The 23,775-nt window shown below is 46.8% G+C and overlaps 4 protein-coding genes across 4 annotated transcripts; 2 read left to right on the top strand and 2 right to left on the bottom strand.

Annotated features, from left to right (window-relative positions):
• Positions 1-161: 161 nt before the first annotated feature.
• Positions 162-23,451, bottom strand: LOC146633095 (uncharacterized). The gene is made up of 7 exons (XM_085351316.1): positions 23,397-23,451; positions 23,149-23,184; positions 22,732-23,040; positions 21,868-22,047; positions 10,193-10,333; positions 938-1,069; positions 162-841 (listed from the first exon to the last, which is right to left on the bottom strand). Exons 1-7 carry the CDS (start codon positions 23,449-23,451, stop codon positions 162-164), a joined length of 1,533 nt encoding a protein of 510 aa, XP_085207442.1.
• On the bottom strand, positions 5,973-8,448 carry LOC146633098 (uncharacterized). Its single transcript, XM_085352873.1, has 3 exons — positions 7,968-8,448; positions 6,520-7,832; positions 5,973-6,170 (listed from the first exon to the last, which is right to left on the bottom strand). The coding sequence occupies exons 1-3, from the start codon at positions 8,446-8,448 to the stop codon at positions 5,973-5,975; spliced, it is 1,992 nt and encodes a 663-aa protein (XP_085208999.1).
• LOC146633097 (uncharacterized) lies at positions 11,623-14,172 on the top strand. The gene has a single exon (XM_085351311.1). The coding sequence runs from the start codon at positions 11,920-11,922 to the stop codon at positions 14,125-14,127; it is 2,208 nt and encodes a 735-aa protein (XP_085207437.1). The 5' UTR covers positions 11,623-11,919; the 3' UTR covers positions 14,128-14,172.
• LOC146633096 (uncharacterized) lies at positions 19,250-20,689 on the top strand. Its single transcript, XM_085352872.1, has one exon. The coding sequence runs from the start codon at positions 19,250-19,252 to the stop codon at positions 20,687-20,689; it is 1,440 nt and encodes a 479-aa protein (XP_085208998.1).
• Positions 23,452-23,775: the final 324 nt, after the last annotated feature.

Below are 23,775 nucleotides of genomic sequence, written 5' to 3'. Positions count from 1 at the left end.
CAAACACTGCATTAGATTTTATTAGATATTAGATTCATGTCACACTATGAAATAGAAGTTCACACCGAGAAGATCAAAGGACTTCAAAGTGTTGATGTGTGTATTCTTCTTGTGTAGTTCTCATATGTTGGCTCCCCAGGTTGATACTAATCATTGGAAACCTAAAAGATTTGATAAAATTTCTGCTCCTCTCCATAAATGTCTACAGTTTGTTCAGCATATTCCTCCGTTACATTTTCATAGTCGTTTTCATTATCATCATCATCATCACTGGGTTTGTCTGTGTCTTCCTCTGCTCTGTCCTCTATACTCACAGACAGTGGTGTGCATCCTTTGTAATTATCTTCATCCTTCATGTTCTCATAATTATCATCATCACTGGTTTCATCTGTGTCTTCCTCTGTTCTGTCCTCTATACTCACAGACAGTGGTGTGCATCCTTTGTAATTATCTTCATCCTTCATGTTCTCATAATTATCATCATCACTGGTTTCATCTGTGTCTTCCTCTGTTCTGTCCTCTATACTCACAGACAGTGGTGTGCATCCTTTGTAATTATCTTCATCCTTCATGTTCTCATAATTATCATCATCACTGGTTTCATCTGTATCTTCCTCTGCTCTGTCCTCTATACTCACAGACAGCAGTGTGCATCCTATGTAATTATCTTCATTCTCCATGTTCTCATAATCATGATCATCAGTTTTGTTTTCATCCACTTCTTGTGTGTCGTTTCTGTCCACTGGTTGAACATTCACATAGTCCCTCTCCTCTTCCTCCTCCTCCTCCTCCTCCTCCTCCTCCTCCTCCTCCTCATCTTCATAACGATTTGTGGCAGTAACTGAAACATAAGTAGTAGAAAAGATTGACTGACTGATGCACATCTATATCACCGACATATTTGTTCATTTGATACATTGCACAGGTAAGGACAGACTTTGCATCTGGACATGGCCTTCACGTTGTTTTGCTCGTCGTCTCCTGATTACCAGACACACCACCGTCAAGACCAGCAGTAGCAGCAGGATCGCAGGAGGAACTACTAAATAGACCAGCAGCAGCCAAGGAACTAAGAAATAAAGGATTACAATATGGAAGCAATTAGTTCATGGTGGCCTCAATGACTGCTGAGTGCCCAGGTACAGTACAACAAAACCAAACTCATTTACATCTGTGCTTAAAAGTTAGTGCAAAGTGTTTGTGCTGATATGGTGTGTTTAGTTTTTGCCATACATGATACTGTTCAATATAGCTGAAGAGTCTGAGATGTTGCTCTTGGTGTGGCAGAGGTTCGGTCTCTGACTCTGCTGCAGTGGAGGGGCAGTACCGGGAGGTCGAAGAGTACAGGTGTGAGGGATTTTAACTGATAAGCTCTCCCCCCTTTTAGTGTCTGGAGTTGGGAAGGAGAGGTGTGTGTGGTGTGGGAGGGAGCTGGAAAGCTGGCTTCCCAGTTGAACACAAGGTGCTGTAGCAGTGGAAAACATTGTGGATCCGAATAAAAGTGCTATGACTGACAATCAAATGGTGTGTGGGTCCTGATTTCACACTTGGGTTTCTTTGCAGTTGAGGCAGTTGATGGAAAGTCCACACTCCCAGACACATTGTGGAATTGTATTAAAACAGACCTGACTAGCTGATGATCAGTTAATAAAGTGCATTTGATGAACAGCTTATCCTGTAACTTATCTTCATAATTCTTATGGAAGCAGTAAGGCTGTGGTCAGGTTTTCTTTCTTTTTCTTTTTTAATTTGGCTTGATCCATCCATCCCTTACTTTACTGTTATCTTGTATATGGAGTTATCTGTTGTCTGTGACAGTATGTATGGGGTAGATATTCTCATGGGCATCTCCATGTCCTGTTAAAAATGGCTGGAAGTTGTCAAGCTAAGAGGCCAGCAACTTGCATTTTTTTCTCTTGATGGGAGACTGATGGAAGATTAGCATACCAGACAAGTTGCCACTAGCTCTGCTTTCACCGTTTCAAGATCAGTTGCGAGCAGCACTTAGTGTGGAAACAGAGCGGCATTAGCATGCTGTCTGTTGAAGCGCTCTAACATCATAACAGATGACTTTTGTCTTGCAACATGAGTGATGTAAGAAACTGCAGGAAGGGGTACTGCTCCTTGTGTTTGTTTATCTTGTAGCCAAGCATCTAAAGGATTACTGTTGCCATGGTGTAGATCAGCTGGTTGGTTTCAGTTACGGTCTCAGCAGGGATTGTCTGTAATGCTGCATTCACATCTTCTAGTAAACTTTCTGTAGTTTTGGTAGTCGGGCACAGATGGACCAGGTTCCCAGTACAACCACGATCTTCTCTTTCAGGTCAGCTGTTCTCGCATTCAACGCCTTCATCGCACCAGTTGATCCTAGAGCTTAATACCTAATCTAGGAGAGTGAAAAGGATGATATCTCCCCCTTTACCTGATATTACTGATGATTATTACTTCTCGCCCTCTTGCCGTAGAGTTTGTGTTGTACATCGTCAATCTCCAGTTCTTCCAGATGTTGGAACACTGGGACCCAAGGTAACACTGAGTTGCTGAGTTTAGATGTGGAGTGCTGTTTACACCAATTTCTGATACTACTATCTGAATGTTGCACAAATCAGTACTCATTAGAACAGGGAACAACAACCAGTCTTCTGTAGTCTAATATTGGTGAGCCTGTGTGAAATGTAGCCTCAGTTTTCTGTTCTTAACTGACAGTAGAGGAACTTAGTGTAGTCTTTACCTGGTGTAGCTCATCTACTGGAAGGTCTGATGTTTTGTGCTTTCAGAGCTGATCTTCAGACTTTGGCTGAACAATTTATTTGAGTTAGTGTTGCCTTCCAATCAGCTTGTAGATATTTTCTCCTTTTTGGATATTGATATTGATATTGATATACCTTTATTAGTCCCACAAGGGGAAATTTCATAAGGCTGTCGACCTATTGCACGCAATGGCGGCGCCATCTTACCCTCTGACCATACATACATTACACAAACCATCACATGGGGAAGACAGGTCAGAGAGGTATAACAATGGAAAATGCACCACACGAGGAAAGATAAGGAGAAAAAAACAACTCCCCCCAGACTGAGCTCCAACAGGGAGATCAGTTTGAGAACAGAAAAAAAACACCTCTGCACATGAAAAAACTCTTAATGCACCAAAGAAACACATGACAAGCAACAGGGGTGGGTAAAGGGTGAGAGACAGCCGAATTAGACAGTACATCCGAGCCTGCGTGCGCTGGTCTCCTTGATCCCCGTCAGCATCGGAAGGGAACAAGCGTCGAAGGCATTTGGAACGGGAGGGGGGATGAGTGTGTGCATATCAGTGTATATGTATGTGTGTGCATGTCCAGAGTTCAGCTGAGACAGTGTCCTTCGCCCTGCTAGGCTAAGTAAACAGTCTTCCAGCCAACCCAGGTGACCTTGCATGGAATGGGAAGGAACAGACTAAACACAGTCGTTATCAGGGTGTTGTTGTTCAGCTCCAGCCTTGAGACCGCAACTGGCGCCAAAGGGGTATCCGCATAAGTGATGGTGGTTTTTACTTTAGTGCAAATGGCTCATGAGAATTTCAAAGCAGTTCTACAGTCCAACACTGGTCTCTCAATCTCACGTTGGAGAGCCGCGAGCTTCACCATACTTGCGTTCTGTGATGTTGTCATTTCTTGTGCTCAAGGAGCCGATTTCTGAGAACTCACGGCAGTGTGCCTCCCCGAGATGTCATCCAATTTGCGCCCAGAGATGTTATTCCAAGCTAGCCCTTCCGAGATGTATCCAGTCTGCAGTCACAGCAGCCGTAGCCTCTCCAAGATCTTATCCGTGCTGCACTCAATGAGCCCATTTTGAGAAACTCACGCCTCTCCCATCGTTTCAATCCCAGCGGGCAGCCTTGTGGGAGTTTGAACAGCCGGTTCCGCTTTCTTAATTCTTCGATAAGTCAGGGCCAAGCCAGCTCCGATCCGCCAGAACCCTGTTACCATGGTTCCGAATAGGTAGATATCCTCAGCACTCAGGCTCACCCGAGCCCAAACTTCTCATTGAGAATGGGGTGTCAATTGCATTTAGGGACCAGTTGATCCAATCCATAATTCCTCTTTTAGGTTTTAGAGAACAGACTGTGAGAGTGTTCCAGGGAAAAGTAATACAAAAAACACGAGACTAGACAAGGACATAAGAGGCTAAGCAGGGAAGCTAAGGGAGAGGAGGAGAGGAGAAAAGTGCGACCGCCTTCGGCAAGAGCAGAAAAAATGTTCTGATCATCCCCTGTAAACCCTAAAGATGGTTGAGGGAAAATCACAGTACATCCACAGATTCAGAAATACTCGGACCACCAGCATTTAAAATCCCTTAACCCTTTAAAACCGGTCGGAGCGGGAACGCTCCGTTTTGCGTAACTTTTTTTTTAAATCACTGTAGAACTGCAACCACGTAAGCTAGCGCAATAAAAAAAATTTGCATATGAAACCAGATGAGTTGTACTTACATCTTATGCCATCAGCTTGTCCTAGGTCACAGTTTCCTTCCACATAAAGCTTTGCAAAAATTGCATAAAAAGCACTTGCAGCAACAAGAAAATGTAGTTTGTTTGTTTTTTTTGTTTTTGTACCTTCGGGGCCTTATAAGCCTACACTGGTGGGGGTTTTTTAAAAGTCATGTTTGACTCTATGCTTTTCTGTATAGTTTCTGGGATGCTTAGAACTCAAATTGCACTGCTGGAAATAGTTTATTTTGATGCACATGCTGTTTTGTTTTTTTTTGCAAATTTGCATTATAATATGTCATGAATCGCTGTGCGGCAGGCGGGAGTTGGACCCAAAATGCAGGACTCACAGACTCGAGGGAATGAACTCAAAACACAGCTTTATTTGCCGTAGAACAAACATACAAACTAAACTAAACTGGGAAGCCACAAACTAAGAACTTACAGCGAGACACAGGGAGATCCACACACAGCATGAGGGACGACGTCACGCCGAACAGAGGGAGACGCAGACAGAAATACACAGAGGGTTAACGAGGAAAGTGGGAACACACGGGGAACACAGGTGACACTGATAATCATAACGAGACAGGGCGGGGTGAACTGAACATGACATGTACAGGCGTGAGAGTCACAAAGTAAACAGGAAGTGCACAGAGGTTCAGACAGGAGGAGAGAGAGCACGGGGAAAACACAGACATAACGGGCTGGGGAAACATGAAACAACCACAAAGGGAGACGAGGGCTCATAAATACACAGGGCACACAGGGGGGGGGGAGAGAGAGCACGGGGAGAACTTAGACATAATGGGCAGGGGAAACATGGAATAAAACATATGGAGAGACGAGGGCTCACAGATACACAGAGGGGCACACAGGGGGTAAAAGCCATGAAGGGAAAACACTTAGGGAACAACACAACAGGGCAACTCAGAAAACATGGCCTAAATAAGGAACAAAATACAAACATACAAGAAAACTAAGAACACTGGGCCAACATGGCCCAGGACCATGACAGTACCCCCCCCTCAAGGGCTGGCTCCCGACAGCCCAAACCCGAGAAACAAAACAAAAACAAAAAACAACCCACCCAGGGCGGGAGGCGGGGGACCAGGACGGAGGGACCAGAACGGGAAACAAAAAACAAACAACAGAAGACACAGGAGCACATGACCACAGTCCAAATGAAGTTCAGGGGGCCGACCCAGAGCCCACAGGCACAAGAATTCACGGGTCACACGGTCGGGGGGCCGACCAGGTGGGTGGCACAGGTGACAGAGCTGGTCCGGAGGCCGGCCGTGCGCAAGGCAACGGCGGCGACGAAGGAGACGACGGAGCAGTTCAGGGGGCCGACCGCGCGGAAAGCAGCGGCGGCGGCGAAGGAGACGACGGAGCAGTTCAGGGGGCCGACCGCGCGGAAGGCAGCGGCGGCGGTGAAGGAGACGACGGAGCAGTTCAGGGGGCCGACCGCGCGGAAGGCAGCGGCGGCCCTCCAGTCTCAGGCGTGCTGGCCATGGCCTGGTGGGCACAGGACCAGTCGAGGCAGGACCAGACGAGGCAGGACCAGACGAGGCAGGACCAGACGAGGCAGGACCAGACGGTGGCGATGCGGGGGCCGGACCAGGCGAAGCACGGGCTGAGGCTGGACCAGACGAGGACGAAGACTCGGAGGCCGGACCAGGCGGAGCTGCAGAGGCTGAGGCCGGACCAGGCGGAGCTGCAGAGGCTGAGGCCGGACCAGGCGGAGCTGCAGAGGCTGAGGCTGGACCAGGGGGAGCACAGGCTGAAGCCGAAGCTGGGCCAGGCGGAGCAGAAGCAGAAGCCAAAGCTGGACCAGAAGCAGAGGCTGAGACCGGACCAGGCGTAGCAGAAGCAGAGGCTGAGACCGGACCAGGCGTAGCAGAAGCAGAGGCTGAGACCGGACCAGGCGTAGCAGAAGCACAGGCAGAGGCTGGCCCAGGCGTAGCAGAAGCACAGGCTGGCCCAGGCGTAACAGAAGCACAGGCAGAGGCAGCCGGACCAGGCGATGACGAAGACTCGGATGCAGCCGGACCAGGCGACGACGAGGCGGTCGCAGGTGGCGGCTGGACAGGCTCCTCGGGCCCTCCAGCTGATGCGGCGTGAGGCTGAACGGGCCCCTCGGACCCTCCAGCGGAGACAGGAGGCTGAACGGGCCCCTCGGACCCTCCAGCGGAGACAGGAGGCTGAACGGGCCCCTCGGACCCTCCAGCGGAGACAGGAGGCTGAACGGGCCCCTCGGACCCTCCAGCTGACGAGGTGTGAGGCTGGACGGGCCCCTCGGACCCTCCAGCGGAGACAGGAGGCTGAACGGGCCCCTCGGACCCTCCAGCGGAGACGGGCGGCTGAACGGGCCCCTCGGACCCTCCAGCGGAGACGGGCGGCTGAACGGGCCCCTCGGACCCTCCAGCGGAGACGAGGAGGTGCTGGCTGGGCCCACTGGAACCCCCAGCGGACGAGGTAGATGGCGGCACGGGAGCCGCGGAGTGCTGGATGAGCTCATCCGAGCTTCCAGCAGGAGCCGATGTAGAGCCAGAGAGAATTGGGACCCCGGGCTCAACGTTAAGCTGGCTAGAAAACTGCACTGCTACGGGGAACTGGGCCAAAGGTTCAGGTGCGAGCTGAGCTGCCGGACACACGGGGACCTGAGCTGCCGGACACACGGGGACCTGAGCTGCCGGACACACGGGGACCTGAGCTGCCGGACACACGGGGACCTGAGCTGCTAACGGTGGAGAAGTAAATGACTGCACAGGGGACTGAACTGATGTCTGTAGTAACGGTGGTGGTGAGAGTGGAGTAGGTGGTGGAGTTAATGACTTCACAGGGGAATGAACTAGAGGTAGTGACGGTTGTGGTGCTGGTGGTTGAGTGGGTGACTGTGCTAAAGGAGGCTGCACTGGGGACACTGGAGACTGCACTGGGGACACTGGAGACTGCACTGGGGAAAGCAGAGCTGCAGGAGACTGCGCTAGAGACTGCAGTGATGGTTGTAGTGGAGGTGTAACGGGTGGAAGAGCGGCTGAATTGGCTGCGGGTCGGGTGGCTAATGGCTCGGCTACAGAGTGCCTTAATGGCAGGGCTATGGGTTGAATGACTGACTGAGTAGCAGCCTGAATGGCTGGGTGTAGTGACGGTTGTGGTGGAAGAGAAACAGGTGGTAGTGTGGATGATGGAGCTAAGGGCGACTGAGTGGCAGACCGAACTGATGACTGAAGCGATGGTAGAGGTGAAAATGGAGCTTGTGGTGGAGTTAATGACTGTGCTAGCGGGGACACAGGAGACGCAGCTTGTAGCTGGGCAGCTAAGAGAGCTTCAGGAGGCTGGGCAGCTAAGAGAGCTTCAGGAGGCTGGGCAGCTAAGAGAGCTTCAGGAGGCTGGGCAGCTAAGAGAGCTTCAGGAGGCTGGGCAGCTAAGAGAGCTTCAGGAGGCTGGGCAGCTAAGAGAGCTTCAGGAGGCTGGGCAGCTAATAAACTGTTCACATTACCATCCGTAGCACAAAACACAACCCCTGAACGAATAGTCCCACGGTTCGACACAGAAAAAGAGTCCTTATTCACCACAGCCGGCGATGTAAAAGTCCGAACGTCCAGCTGTGGGGTGGCGCGCCCGCGGCGTGATCGACGCTTCTTCCCCGCAGATGGCTCCAAAGGGCCGGGCAAAACCACATCCGGCCGGTGAAACTGACGCGGCTGCTCCAGGGTGGCTGTTGTCTGTTGCTGCTGGGCCAAGTCTGATATTTCCCGAGTTCGCGCCGCCTCCCGGGCTTCATTCAAATTGGCCAATAAGTCCAAACATCCTCTGACCTGGCGGAGATGAGAATTTCCTTTGAGGATTGCTTCGATAGCATTTATCCCCACAATCTTTGCCCTTGTATTGGAAGTGTGGGTTATCCACTCGACTAGGCGTTGGACACGTATCAGATCGCTCTCCCCGGGTAAGTCTGCTGGGTCCATGTTGTGGTGACGTCGTACTGTCATGAATCGCTGTGCGGCAGGCGGGAGTTGGACCCAAAATGCAGGACTCACAGACTCGAGGGAATGAACTCAAAACACAGCTTTATTTGCCGGTAGAACAAACATACAAACTAAACTAAACTGGGAAGCCACAAACTAAGAACTTACAGCGAGACACAGGGAGATCCACACACAGCATGAGGGACGACGTCACGCCGAACAGAGGGAGACGCAGACAGAAATACACAGAGGGTTAACGAGGAAAGTGGGAACACACGGGGAACACAGGTGACACTGATAATCATAACGAGACAGGGCGGGGTGAACTGAACATGACATGTACAGGCGTGAGAGTCACAAAGTAAACAGGAAGTGCACAGAGGTTCAGACAGGAGGAGAGAGAGCACGGGGAAAACACAGACATAACGGGCTGGGGAAACATGAAACAACCACAAAGGGAGACGAGGGCTCATAAATACACAGGGCACACGGGGGGGGGGGGAGAGAGAGCACGGGGAGAACTTAGACATAATGGGCAGGGGAAACATGGAATAAAACATATGGAGAGACGAGGGCTCACAGATACACAGAGGGGCACACAGGGGGTAAAAGCCATGAAGGGAAAACACTTAGGGAACAACACAACAGGGCAACTCAGAAAACATGGCCTAAATAAGGAACAAAATACAAACATACAAGAAAACTAAGAACACTGGGCCAACATGGCCCAGGACCATGACATAATATTTATTTTCATTTTTTCCTGCAGTATATAAAAATTGGTGTATCTCAAAAACAAAAACATGAAGACACTCAAAATAAATTTCCTGTTGTTGGAAACTATTTTGTGCAATGTTTTTGTATATACAGTTTTGAGGGATAAACCTCTTAAATTTCTCTAACTAGATGTAAAAAAACCAAAAACGATTTTCAATTTTTTTTGTAGTTTACGGCACTTTTTTGCCATTTGTGTAGTTATTTTGCACTTAATGCATACATATTATTAAAGTTTGGGCTATAATGGTTGTATTGATGAATAGCAACTTGAAATGCTCCCAAAAATGGCACTACGGCATGTAAAAATATAAAGATAAGCTCTGGCGGACTTGGTTCTATGGTAGGTCTTAAATGGTAAATGGCCTGTATTTGTATAGCGCTTTACTTGGTCCCTAAGGACTACAAAGCGCTTTACACGTTCAGTCATCCACCCATTCACACACTGGTGATGGCAAGTTACATTGTAGCCACAGCTGCCCTGGGGCGCACTGACAGAGGCGAGGCTGCCGGACACTGGCACCACCAGGCACTCTGACCACCACCAGTAGGCAACGGGTGAAATGTCTTGCCCAAGGACACAACGACCGACACTGTTGGAGCCGGGGTTCGAACCGGCAACCTTCTGATTACAAGACAAACTGCCAACTCTTGAGCCACGATCGCCCCTTTATTTAAAGGGTTAAATAAAATTCTTCTGCATCGAGTTGCTGCCACATGAAGTTGAACGAGTACACCTAATGAAGTGGCTGGTGAGTACAGTGTTGATGTAAAAGCTGATCCATCTTAAAAAGTGTTTGCTTAATGTTTACATAATACAGGAATGACGACTTTTGGAAGTATTACTTTGAATTGCTGGTTGTGTTATCATTTTCCATTACACATTTGAACTTGTTGCACTGGATCAAGTGACCCTGTAAATTACTGAAGATGACATACAGTAATGGTGATATTTATGTCCAGTACTTACATTTGATGACGACATGAATCGGTGCTGACTCGGTAGAAGTTAAGTTCTCTGATTCCAGAGTTATGTAATACACACAGCTATAGTTGCCCTGGTGTTTATACTCAGCTACAGGGAAACTAAAGGAAGCTGAGTTGTTGACAGTGAAGAAAATATAATCTGATCAAACATTATTCAGCTTTAAATATTGTTCAGCTTTAAAGTTACTGTGCAACTGTGTAATAAAAATGTGCTCACGACTTTGGCCTTGAGAGCGATAAGAAGCGATCGCCTCATCCTGCAGGTGCAAGATATCTGCAAGCGAAGAGACTAGAACACCCAAGGCCGATTTCCTTTTATGGAGTTGTTTTTCTGCTAATGCAGCACTTTCCTCACAACCCCCTCCTGTAAGTTTTAGAGAATATATACCCATCCTCACAGCAAATATGAGGAATCTCCTGATGTGAGCTGTGTTGAGAGATTGTCTCTGTCTCAATAAAAGTTCACTGATTCCCCATCTGCTGCAGGTGTCCGGTTGTCTTCATTCTCCGCCAGCCTGGTTAAGTCAATTCCTCCTTAACATCTAAAAGAACCTATTTAATGAAGGAAGACGGGTTCACTTTGTGTTTAATATTATTCTATTGCTGTTGTTGTTTTTTTTATATCCTTCAATTGGCGTCACGGAACAGGATCCGCTCCAGGTCAACTGGAACGGATGGGAGGACATCGGCAGTGGTCTGAGTGAACGGAGTTTGGACAAAAGCTGTGTGCACACAAAAACAAGGTAAGCAGACCTTTTATTTCTGCTATATTGAACATTATAAAAATACTTAGTGTCCAAACTCCTAGTAATTCATAACCAAAAATTGTCTGGCTTACTTAAGGCTTGTTGAGAATCAGACAAGTGAATAAGAGATAAGTGAATAAGAAATAAGTGAATAAGTGAATAAAGATAAGAGTGAACTGAGGTCTGACCACGGTTGCAGCCGACGGGTTGCTCTCCGGTGTCGGATAAATACCTCAGTGCAGGTCTGGGACCTTGAAAGGGTTTATTAGTAACGCCTTTCTAAACAAATTAAAAGGTTAAAGGCCTTGAGAATATTTTTTAGTAATATTCTCTAAACTACAGAAGGGTTAGGAAGGCCCAGAGGACTTTATTAGAAAAGATCCTCTAAAACTTAAAAAGGAGAAGTACTGGTTGGAGTCCAAAGGAGGGGTCCCTTTGATCAATAGGAGAAAACGGATCTCTTCTTAAAACCCCGATGATTTTAGTGTTTTAAATGTTTTGATGTTCTGTTTGATATTGGACACACATAAATACACGCTGAATGCTTGCTGTGGAACACTGGGCAGGACAGTTTGGTTCTCCGTTGTTCACAGATTACACAATTAAAGGAACTAGGTTCCTCTTTTGGTTAAAATAATACACCACACATAGAATTTTTTTTTTTTTTTACACATTTATTACATACATAAGGAGGGTAATGAGTGACTGCAGGTAATGTATGAAGTGTGAATGAGACGTGTGAACAAGGTGACAACCAACTAGCACCCCTATCAGGAAGCTCTAGGCAAGGTTACCCGCCAGACTCCGGTTTGGTAGAAGCTTGGTAACACCTGAAGGGATATTTCAGTGCTGACTCACCTTTAAAGCAGCGCCCCAGCTGTTAGTGCCTAACAGAGGCAGAAACCCAGCTGGCCCAAATTCTCCTTTAAAATCAATAAAAGAACACTCCTCCATTGACAGTAAAATGGATGGAGAATTAGATCGAGAAACTAATGATGATGGTTGGGGTCCCGGTGTTATTCTTAGCACATTGGGAGAACAATTAACATGTGTTGAGACAGTCATCAACTCCACACACCAGCCTAAAGAAGCAAAAAAGCAGAAAGAGTCATTGAGGAAAACAGCTGAAAGGTTAATGAAAGAAAAGGGAAAGGACGAGGGGAGTAGTGGTAATTGGGGAATAATTTGGCAGAATAAGGCTATGCAGGCAAAAGAGAAAGAGGAAGAAGCCAACTCAGCAGCAGCAGGTGCAGGTGTGATGAGCGGGGTGAGACACAGAAAGGAAGCAGATAAGCACGCAGGCCGCAAAGTTAAATTTAATCACTGGGTGTGTTTATGGGAAACTGCAAAACCACACATGAAGAAAAATAGGTCTCAGCCACCTCCCTATTCTGCCTCAACTCCTCCCTCAGCAGGCATATATCCGGTACTTAATATCTCTGGTGGAATAATGACTATTGGAGAAGAACCGCCCGTAGCTCCAACTCCCATAGATACCAAGCATTTTTGCCCAGGAAGCTCCTCTCTGTCGGCGACATCCTCAGCTAGTAGTAGAGCCCCCTCCTCTATGTCCCATTGTTCTGGAACCGGATCTGAGGGCCTAACTGACCCATTTGCGAGCGCACCATTTGCGGTTCGAATGAACAGACAGGAACCCACTGAACAACAATTAACTGATCTAGAAGCAGCATTACGCAGCTGCTTAAATGAACATAGGTCAGTGGTCCAGGTGAATAATCGTGTTGCGTCAGCCCCTCTTTCCCGGTCCAACCCCTTTGCCAGCACTCCTGTCGCTGTTAAAGGAGATCTGACCGCTACTGCAAAAACTGAGCCTGGCACTTCACCAAATGTCACAGTTAACATGTCTTTGGTGGGCCGTCAGGATCCGGAAACACAGATGAGTTTAGCCCACGTTTTTGCTGACACTGCTAACCCACCAGGCGGGGAAGAAACTGAGGATACTGATGATGAACTCAGTGACCTTAACAATACACCCCTCTCTACCTCTCCCAGTTTAGGATATCAGACTAGATCTAAGGGCCCTGTGCCTCAGCCTCCAGGCATGTTTCCCCTGGTCCAGACTAAAGCGCAACGTACACCAGTGTATCAACCTTATTCATTCGGAGATGTCCAGGCCCTAGTGGACAAACTCCCTGACATAACGGAGGGAGGGAATGCCTGGTTGGCTGGTTTGGATAAATACACAGCTGGACAGGACCTCGCACTGGGAGATTTTAGAGCTATTATAACTAGGTGCACATCCCGATCTCAGGCAGCGGACCTGGAACAAAATGCGGGTACTACCATGCATGAGAACGAGGTGCCACTGATGCAGGCCTTGAGGTTTATTGGACCGGCCCTGCGCAAACAATTCCCACCCAAAAATCAAGGCACCTTACAGAAATTTAAATGGGAGGGAAAGCAAAATCCCACCCATTATCTAAATCAGGCTGTTGAAGACTGGGTGAACCATACAGGTCATCACCCCAGTAGGACTTGTTCACAGAGCATGTGGTTTAGAAGGGCGGTGCTGAGGGGCATTCCGGAGTCAGTAAGCCAGAAAATGGAGGATAATCCTGATTTGCAGGACTGTGACTTTGCAATCTGGAAGAAGCATTTGATTTTTAATCTTAACAAAGTGCAGATTAAGTCTGATGATAAAGCAGAGAGCGTCGAAGATTTACAGTTGCAACTGTTGAAGGTTCAGCTGCAGAAAGCTAAAAACGACCTGGGTGGAAAAGGTGACAAGCCTAAAAAGCAGCTTGTGGCCGCTGCGGCTCCCCCTCCTGGTCCAGTTGCCCCTGATTTGTATCCGAACCCATGGCCAACTGATCCACAGCCCCCCCAGTATGGTGCTTATCACTCCCCGGCCCCTTATGGGCAGAGAGGTTCCCCATTTGGAGGAAACAGAGGTGGTTTCAGGGGAAGGGGTCAGATGGGAGGTGGTAGGGGAGGCCAGATGTATGTTTGTTTCCGGTGTGGACAACCTGGACACTGGGCTAAAGCGTGCCCTTTGAACCCGGCTGCTGGAAGAGGCAGGGGAGCCCGTGGTGGGCCCTATCAGCATCCTGGCCACAGAGGTGGACCTCGTGGTGCTTTAGTTGAAGTGCCCCCGGCCCCACAGATGCCTGTGATGGGGTGGGAGTACTACGAGGGTGGTCCCCAGCTATAGGACACCCCACAGACTGCCCAGGACGGTGAAGGGACAACGGCGGACCCTATGCTGTCCATAACTGTAGATAAAAGGAGAAGCAGCTTTTTAGTGGACACTGGAGCTACGTACTCCACCATTAAGGATGTTGCTCGTGAAAGACTTACTGACAGAGTGACTACAGTGGTGGGCATATCTGGGGAACCTAAAACTCTGCCTTACACCGTGCCCCTCCCCACAACGGTTGGAGATCAGACTTTGTTACACAGCTATGTGTGTTCAAAACAGGCTCCTGTGAATTTACTGGGAAGAGACTTGTTGATTAAATTAGGAGCCACAATACTCTGCTCTTCACAAGGCCTAACTGTGACTCTCCCTACTGGGGTTGTGCTTCCCTGTTCTAATGGGCCAGAGGGAGGTGGTCAGTTTCTACTGCAACCCTCCTCCTGTTTGGCGGACTCTGCTGACATCTACTGGGCATTATTGGAAGTTGAAACACCTGCTGAACCAGGAGTTTGTACTGCTTTTCAGCAATGGCGGCCGTGGCTCTCACTCCTACATCCTTATGTCCCTCCCCCTGACCCACCTCATGTTACACTGTTTTATGACAGGCATGACACCACCTGGTACCAGCACATGTTCCAAGAGCAGTGTGAGGGGCGGGCTTGGTCTCTGAACATGTCGTGCATTTTTGCGGCACCGGAGGGAGTGGCAGCAGCGGTTACTTTTACAACAGATCAATTACAGTGGTACATGATGTCTGATGAGGCAGCTCCCCATGTGTCACTGGCCTTACATCCTGGACACCAGGCTAAGGAGCTGGGTGGAATGGTTAAACGTTCCCTTGCGGCCACTGACTGGACACCTACAAAACTCCCACAGGTTTTGTTTTCTCCATCTACCAAGACATACCAAATTTTAAATGATTGCTTTAATTCCTCAACACTGCAACATAGAGTGGTCAGCGGGTCACATGGCAGAGAACACACAGACCACTGTGATGCTGCGCCTTTACTCGACTCTCTTCCAGATTGTTTGTGGTCCCATGGACCCACAGATGTAGGTTTAGTTGATGTGGAGCCAGTCTCTTTTCAACTGTCATCTGCTACCCCTTTGTGGCAGCCTCAGTACCCACACAGACCGGAGGCTGAGGCTGGGATTGCAGAAACAATTTCTGGTTTGGTCACTGCCGGTGTCCTGGAGCCCTCCTGCTCTAAGTGGAACACGCCCATCCTACCCGTTGAGAAAAAAGGCACGGGGAAGTTCAGAATGGCACATGATTTGAGAAGGATTAATGCCTTACTTGGCACTCCTACTTTGCCTGTGCCTAATCCTTATGTTGCCTTGACCAACCTCCCACCATCTCATGCCTGGTTCACCTGCATTGACTTGGCTAATGCCTTTTTCTGCCTCCCACTTCGTGAGTCACTGCGTGACATTTTCTCATTTACATTTAGAGGCCGACAATGGCGTTACACTCGCTTACCACAGGGATTTGCCCTCTCCCCAGGACTGTTTAATCAGTGTTTGAAAGAACTTTTACAAACCAGCCCACTACCATCTGACTGTATGTTAATACAATATGTGGATGACCTTTTGCTGTCTGCTCCCACGGCTGACATCTGTTTGGAGGCCACCAGAGTGGTACTTCACCACCTGGCCAACACAGGTTTTAAAGTGAGCAAAAACAAACTACAGATTGCAAGAAAACAGGTTTCTTTTCTAGGCCGCATGGTCTCACAGTCCGGTATTTCCTTGTCCCCAGAACACAGGAACTCCATTTTGCACCATCCAAAACCTTTAACTGTAAAAGACATGTTGTCATTTTTGGGCCTGACTGGTTACAGCAGGACCTATGTCCCAGACTATGTTGGCCTTACTTCCCCTTTGCGCGCTTTGGTAAATGAACAAGGCATGAGAAACCTCTCTGCTCCCCTCTCATGGACTACAGAAACAGAACAGGCGTTTATAAAGTTAAAACAACAGCTTTCTGTCGCCTCTGACCTTGCTGTGCCAGATTATGCTTTGCCTTTTCATCTTGATGTTTCTGGAACTGGAACCCATATCAATGGTATCCTGTTCCAGAAAAAAGGGGGAGAGAGAAAAGTGTTGACATATGTAAGCGTAATGCTTGACAACACTGAAAAACGCCACCCACCGTGCACACAACACGTTTCTGGACTTGCAAAAATCATTCAGAAAACAGCACACATAGTGATGAACCACCCACTAAAAATTTTGACATCACACAGTGTGGTGGCCTACGTCTCCTCACAGGCCTTCACACTCACTTCACTCAGGCAGAGACGCCTCAGTACCATTTTGGAAGCACCACACATCACCTACTCACATGAAGGCATAAACATGGCTGATCACATGGGATCGGGGGAACCACATATGTGTGAAGAGGTTGTGCAGGTACAGGAGAAAATCAGGCCAGATTTGCAGGCAGAACCTCTAATGGATGCAGAAAAAGATTGGTTCACAGATGGATGTTGTTTCAGAACTGAAAGTGGAATGTTGAAGGCTGCATGGGCAATAGTGGAACAGACAGACATGAGATGGAAAACAGTGAAAGCAGAGCAGTTGACAGGACAACAGTCTGCACAGAGAGCTGAACTGAGAGCGGTGATTGAAGCCTTAAGGATGGGAAAGGGACAGAAAGTGAATATATACAGTGATTCAGCTTATGCTGTGGGAGCAGTGCATGTGGAGCTCAAGCAGTGGCTAAGAGCTGGTTTTTTGACAGCCAGCGGAAAGCCTATTAAACATGAGATAGAAATGAGGGAATTAGCGGAAGCACTGTTGTTACCTGTTAAGGTGGCAGTGGTAAAATGCAAAGGACACAGTGCCGGACTAGACTTAGTGGCATTAGGTAACAAACAGGCCGACTTAGTAGCTAAGCAGACAGCTGGTTACTTACCCTCCCTGATTATGGTAATGGACCCAGAAGCCACACCCCCTCCAGAAAGACCACCCATACAACTAGGCCTAGCCACAATCAGAGAGTTACAGGACAAAGCCAGCCCCCAGGAAAAATCATTATGGGTAACAAGAGGGGCCACAAACACAGATGTTTGGCGTGGCCCAGATGGAAGGCCCATTCTACCGCCAGGGGTCAGACAGACAGCAATGGAAGAGGCACATGGAGTGGGGCATGTGGGACCTGCACAAATGATGAGGAACTTAGCCGCCTGGTGGCACCCTTATCTAAAAGACATGACAAAATACATGGTTAAAACCTGTAAGGAGTGCAACCAATTTGGAATCAAGCCCGCCTTCAAGCCAATAGCAGGGTACTTCCCCATCCCACTTTGCCCAGGGAAAGAAATAATCATTGATTACACAGACATGGTGGACAGAGTAGGTAGTTACAGGTACCTGCTGGTGGCTGTGGATGCATTTTCAGGTTGGCCAGAAGCCTGGCCGACAGCAAGTGAAAACAGTAGAACTGTGGTGAAGTGTCTGATTAATCATTATATACCACAGCATGGGTTTCCCGAGGTCATAAGGTCGGACAATGGTTCACATTTCAGGAACCACGATCTGCAGAGGGTTGAAGCCGCATTAGGTTTGAAACATAAGTTTGGCTCAGTTTACCACCCCCAGTCCCAGGGGAAAGTGGAAAGGATGAATCAAACTCTAAAAACTAAATTGGCTAAAATCTGTGCACAGACCAAATTAGATTGGGTTAAGGCATTGCCTCTTGCATTAATGTCCATAAGATGCTCAGTAAATCAAACCTCTGGTTACACTCCATTTGAGTTGGAGCATGGCAGGCCTTTTCCTGGCCCCTCCTCTCGCCTGTTAATGTCGGATGAAGCTGATTCAGACCTCGATCCGAGGACATATTATAACATGCTCCGCAGTTTTGTTGCCCAGTATTCCTCACAGGTCGCTGAAAGAAACCAGCAAGAGCTGAAAGAGGCGGCTACACCTGGAATGGACTACGTCCTCCTGAAAGTCACAAAGAGAAAGTGGGCTGAGCCTCGCTGGACAGGCCCTTACCGCATAACAGAGCGGACCTCCCACGCTGTCAGGCTCGAAGGGAAAGGTGACACCTGGTTTCATTACACACAGTGCGCTGCTGCCACCGAACCAGGAAGAACCTTGAGAGAGGTGCAGAAGGACCTGTCAGAAGGAGCTGCAACAGCATCACCAACCACTTGAGGGAGCCAAAACTCAACCTACAAGCCGGCTGGTTACAAAAGGGGGTGTTCTTCATACTGAACTAAACATTTTTATTTTTCTATTTTTAACATCTTTTATGACTTTGCTTTTATATTGGCTTGAGTTTTTAAGATTTACATTTTACATTGCAATAGTTTTAACCGCTGAAAGCTCATTTAAAGTTGTGTCACTGATACTTTTTGTTGCTCTTTAACTCCTAGAACACGCCCTTGGCGAGGTGGGGGGAACTGGACCACCTTTCTCTGCCCCATCATCCTCTATTAGAAGACACCCAAGCTAAGTAAACATGTCTTGGCCCTTTCCCCCTGAAATGACAGGCAGGCAAAGATGTTGCGTCTTTGTTTGCTTCCTGGCCCTGGGTCTCATTCCCATTGGCATAATCCTGATCTGTGAAGGGCCCCCGACACTTCTGACACCTTCAAGTTCAAAAGCTTCGCCCCTTTCTGACAGTCCCAATCTGACAAATGTAGCCCCTAGGGTCTTGCCCACCACTTCCTCTCCAGTTTTGCCCACGCCCGATCGATTTAGAAAGAAACGAGACACGGTTACCTCCTGTACCCCAAGTACGACTAGAATGATTACTCTCTGTGTCCCCAACAATAAAAGTTGGGTAGTTGAAATAGATTTCGCTAGCTTCCCAGTCACTCCCGTCACCAAAGACCAAGGGGGGGATCTTTTTAACCTTGCAGTACATCTCTCCTCCTCAGTGTGGTATATAACCCTGGGAGGTTGGCATCAGTGGAAGTGGTCCAGTTTAGTGTCAGAAACGGACCTCGATTGGTCCAAGCACTCTAGGGGTCAGGCTTTGCACTGGAGAAACCAAAATATGCTCAGAATAGCAAAAAAACCGGATCTTTCAGGCTTAATTTTTACCCTAAAGGATCTGGCCTTGACCTCCTGTCAACAATTTATACTTGCCCCTTGGACTGATCGCACCGCCCTGTATTGGCAAATGGAGATATGCCCTAGCGTTGGTGCAGCTCCAAGCTCTGTAGTTAAAGATGATAACCCCACCTTTAATGGCCCTCCGGTGACATATACAAACGGGGGGAGAAACGGTCGAATACGCATTGTAGACACAAATAAAATGTCTAAAGATGACCTCTTCCAAATTCTAACCGGTATTTCTGGAGCAACAAACAACTGGTTACTACTAGCTGAACAAGCTGCTGACAAGACGGCTTCCGACTGCATAGTTTGTATGGGAGCCCGCCCCACTTTAAGAGTTGTACCGGCGCCAGTCAATAGTGCATGCCTCCTGCATCTTATGAACAATACAAAACGAGGTCATTGCTCATATCTGGAAAACCACTTTCCTAAAACTCAACGCTCGGTCTCTAATAAACCACCTTTCTTTTCTTCAGATGTAGCTGTGAACAATTTCACTTGTATTAACCTGACTGGCAATGCAGTAAAACTAGGTAGCTTGAACTCTTCTTGGTGCACTGAGATGACGGTTATGAAACCAAACTTCCGACCTACGGCTAGGGCTGATTTGTGGTGGTGGTGTGGCAAAAACAAGTTATATGATGGTTTCCCTCGGGATGCGTCAGGTCTTTGCGCTCTCATAACTCTTATTTTACCTGTTTCAGTCACTCCAGTAGATCTCTCTATAGAAGTACACGAAGTTGGCCTCCCATCCTCCTCTGAACGCCGCTCTAAACGTTCTCTAATCCCAGGTTCAGCTCATAATCCAACCTATATTGATGCTGTAGGTATACCCCGTGGGGTCCCCGATGAATATAAACTGCGAGACCAGGTTAAAGCAGGATGGGCCTCGATACTTTGGATGGTTGAAATAAATGCGAATGTAGACAGAATTAACTACATTCACTTTAATGTGCAACTGTTAGCTAATTACACTCGAGATGGTTTTGAAGCTGTGCATGCACAGTTATCTGCCACTTCCCTAATGGCTTTCCAAAACAGGGTCGCAACGGATTTTCTCCTCGCAGAAAGAGGCGGAGTCTGCAGCCTTTTTGGTCAGGAGTGCTGTACCTATATCCCCAATAACACAGCTCCTGATGGTTCCCTCACTAAAGCTATTACTGGTCTCACAGCTCTTACTGTTAAAATGAAGGAACACTCGGGCGTTGATACTGCCATGTGGGACTCTTGGCTTAACATGTTTGGCAAATATAAGGCCCTTGTAGCTTCCATCCTAGTTTCCATCTCAGTTTTTGTTGCTGACCTAGTCACCTGCGGTTGCTGTTGTATTCCATGCATTCGATCCCTCTTCCAGAGACTGATTGTTACAGCTTTCACTCCTGAGGATAAGGATCTCGCCCGGCAGATGCCTTTATTGGCTAGTCAACTTCCCACCTCCTCGCCAACGGATGATGAAAACTCTGATCGTGAGGGTGACGAACATTATCGTCTTTCTCTTGTTTAAATTCTTCTAGAATGGTTGTTTCTCTGTGGTGTTTTGTATTAGGTTTGTTATTAATTGTTTCCCTCACCCACTTCCTCTTGAAGGATATATCTGGTTGAACTGTGTCTGGTCGGGTTGTGAGGGTTAAGCGATGTTCTCAGGGTCTCCGGACTTAAGCCTGAGCGAATGTGTACTCCCACCACTGGATATAAATTGTTTTTTTTCCACACCCCTTCCTCACGTTTTACCATATTCACTTTTGAATGTCCTTAGCAGTTACCGTTCTGGGTTTATTTTATGGTTGATTTATTCTTTCACATTTTCACGTTTATATCTCTCATTATTATAGTATACTCTGTACTCTCCACATTTTTATCATTACTTATGCTTTTTGGTTGCTGAGTTACAGGAACTGTTAATTTTGTGTCACTACCCTGGTTGCACTGACTCGTTGTATCCTTTTGTGCAGGACAGCTGTTACTGCTTTCATCGGGAACCGAGACTGCTTGCAGCCGACCCCTGGGCAGGGTGGTGCCTGGACTCTTTTCTCCTCATCTGCAATGACAGATAAAGACAAATGATAAGACCCGAGGAGTTTTTCGAGCCAGGCTTCGACACGTCTCTGTGTTCCTTTGAATGTTACTTATTTTTGTGTGTTGACCCATTTAAGATGGGTCAAAAGGGGGATTTGAAGAAAATATAATCTGATCAAACATTATTCAGCTTTAAATATTGTTCAGCTTTAAAGTTACTGTGCAACTGTGTAATAAAAATGTGCTCACGACTTTGGCCTTGAGAGCGATAAGAAGCGATCGCCTCATCCTGCAGGTGCAAGATATCTGCAAGCGAAGAGACTAGAACACCCAAGGCCGATTTCCTTTTATGGAGTTGTTTTTCTGCTAATGCAGCACTTTCCTCACAACCCCCTCCTGTAAGTTTTAGAGAATATATACCCATCCTCACAGCAAATATGAGGAATCTCCTGATGTGAGCTGTGTTGAGAGATTGTCTCTGTCTCAATAAAAGTTCACTGATTCCCCATCTGCTGCAGGTGTCCGGTTGTCTTCATTCTCCGCCAGCCTGGTTAAGTCAATTCCTCCTTAACATCTAAAAGAACCTATTTAATGAAGGAAGACGGGTTCACTTTGTGTTTAATATTATTCTATTGCTGTTGTTGTTTTTTTTATATCCTTCAACAGATGGCTTGATGTGTGGGATGTTGGAGAAGATCAGACTGAAATGGCTTGGATTGATGCTTGAGTTAATGAAGCAGGTTAAGACAAAGCTATGGCCCTTGGTGATCTCTGCATCTGCATTAGGACCCCAGACCTGTACTTCATCAAGAGATGCCAGGGAGATGTTGGGCTGCTGCAGGGTCTCTACATTAAAAATAGGAAAACAAAGTAGCATTCAGTCCATACCACTTTTACAGTGTTAAAGTAAGACATTTTGCATTCATTCACTTCAGTCGTCTAGGAATCTATTACTGTACACTGTACTAAATATCATCAAAATAGACCTGTTGGCAACTGTGAAGTGTCATTCATAATCACAACTTGTTACTTTAAATTTAGCAACTCAACTGCTGATCCTAACTGTCATGAAGACTTCCTCTATAAGATGCTCTTTGCATGTCAAGAAATACAGATATATACAATAGATATTTATATACAAGGTTCACAGGCATTAATGCAAAAGTGATATTTTTGCAGCCACATCATGTCACTTGTTGATGGTTCATATTCCTGTTCAGAAGCTTTACTGTTCTTACTTTTCTTCTTGTGTTTGTTTACAGTGACGATCAAAACAGGCAATATGCTTAACCTCATATTATCATTTTGCATTCTCACATTCCTTTGTCTACTTATTATAATGCCAACTGTACTGCAGGAATTATATGAATACCATTTATCATTAATCTAATTTATCTTGGAACTGCTCTGAGGTAGGAAGTGTTACACCCCTGTGCTGCACCTATTAACCTCAAAGTGGCATGCCTGCATCAAAGTGTATTGACTTATAAAGCTCTATGGGCCTAGCTCTAAAATGTAGATGTAAATCACCTGAACAGACAACAACCACACCCTTATTGCGTTCACAGCCATTTTCTCCAAATCTTCCATGAGGACACTGCATTAGAGACGTTTCTCGCCCCGAACAGTTTACATCAGCAAGCCACATTTCTTCTTTTGATGAATTAAAGCTGACCAACTGAGAGATTGCCAGTGCCTTCCCACACTTCAACTCTCTGCAGACCACTATAGCATCATTTAAGACCCAGGAATCATCACAGAGTTTTCCCCTGCTGGTGCTGTTATAGACTTCTACTCTTCCATAGCACCGAGCTGGCCCAACTAAACTGATGTTAAAATCTAGCAAAAGAAAGAGACAAGACAACAGAGTGCTCAGCATTTTCTGCATGTGGTGATATTTATGCAAAACCTTATAATCTGAAACAAATTTCGCAAAAGAAGACTGACCTGCAGAAGCTGAAGATGAGATGAAGAGATAAGAGACTGCAGAAAAAACAAAGGTTCATTAAACACCTGAAACAAGACATGAACATGTTTTGTTTCTGATATAGACACACTAAAGAAAAGATCTGGTGTAAGGAAATTTAACTCTAAATTTAAGGCATTTTGAATGTAACAGTGCTTGTCACGCTGACCCTTTGTGTAAGTGTAGAAAAATAAGACAGATCAACCTAAAAATGTCAAATGCAGCTCACCTATTGCCAGATAAAAGTTTCTCTGCTGTGTCCACATGATTGAGACAGAAAACATACTGAGAGCAAAATGAGTCATCAGCAACACCAAACCCAAGTTGATGAAGAAATGCTTAACACTTGCGAAATGTGTTCCTCCACACACTTCCTTGTTCCTTGTACTTTTTAATGAACGCAGTCTACAGAGTGCAACAGACAAAGGCTGCAGCAGCTGACAGTTATATTCATTTACCTTTTTCTTGCACAGAATGTACAGAGAGAGGAGTTTTTAAAATTGTGTTCACTTCAAGAATCCTATATATGAAATGAAGAAATGCATTCTAATATCTCTAAAATCTTTGTTTTGTTTTGGGATTTTTCATGAAAAAATAAAATCACTGAT

The sequence above is a fragment of the Diplotaxodon limnothrissa genome, linkage group LG4 (genome assembly GCF_057381915.1).
Source record: "Diplotaxodon limnothrissa isolate DT_005_m linkage group LG4, D_limnothrissa_male_GT1.1, whole genome shotgun sequence".
Taxonomy (NCBI): Eukaryota; Metazoa; Chordata; class Actinopteri; order Cichliformes; family Cichlidae; genus Diplotaxodon; species Diplotaxodon limnothrissa.
The sequence above is the reverse complement of the archived record's forward strand: the minus strand, read 5'-3'. Positions and strand labels throughout refer to the sequence as shown.

What these genes read in the sequence shown, in the direction of transcription:
- LOC146633098 (XM_085352873.1), bottom strand. Translation starts at nt 8,448, where the DNA reads ATGGACCCAGCAGACTTACCCGGGGAGAGCGATCTGATACGTGTCCAA. An exon ending in TACGGATGGTAATGTGAACA is followed by an intron (nt 7,833 to 7,967) that starts GTTTATTAGCTG and finishes AGCCTCCTGAAG; the next exon opens with CTCTCTTAGCTGCCCAGCCT. An exon ending in CGTCGTCGCCTGGTCCGGCT is followed by an intron (nt 6,171 to 6,519) that starts GCATCCGAGTCT and finishes GTCCGGCCTCAG; the next exon opens with CCTCTGCAGCTCCGCCTGGT.
- LOC146633097 (XM_085351311.1), top strand. Translation starts at nt 11,920, where the DNA reads ATGGATGGAGAATTAGATCGAGAAACTAATGATGATGGTTGGGGTCCC.
- LOC146633096 (XM_085352872.1), top strand. Translation starts at nt 19,250, where the DNA reads ATGGAGATATGCCCTAGCGTTGGTGCAGCTCCAAGCTCTGTAGTTAAA.
- LOC146633095 (XM_085351316.1), bottom strand. Translation starts at nt 23,451, where the DNA reads ATGTTTTCTGTCTCAATCATGTGGACACAGCAGAGAAACTTTTATCTG. An exon ending in AAACTTTTATCTGGCAATAG is followed by an intron (nt 23,185 to 23,396) that starts GTGAGCTGCATT and finishes TTTTTTCTGCAG; the next exon opens with TCTCTTATCTCTTCATCTCA. An exon ending in AGGCCATGTCCAGATGCAAA is followed by an intron (nt 842 to 937) that starts GTCTGTCCTTAC and finishes CTTATGTTTCAG; the next exon opens with TTACTGCCACAAATCGTTAT.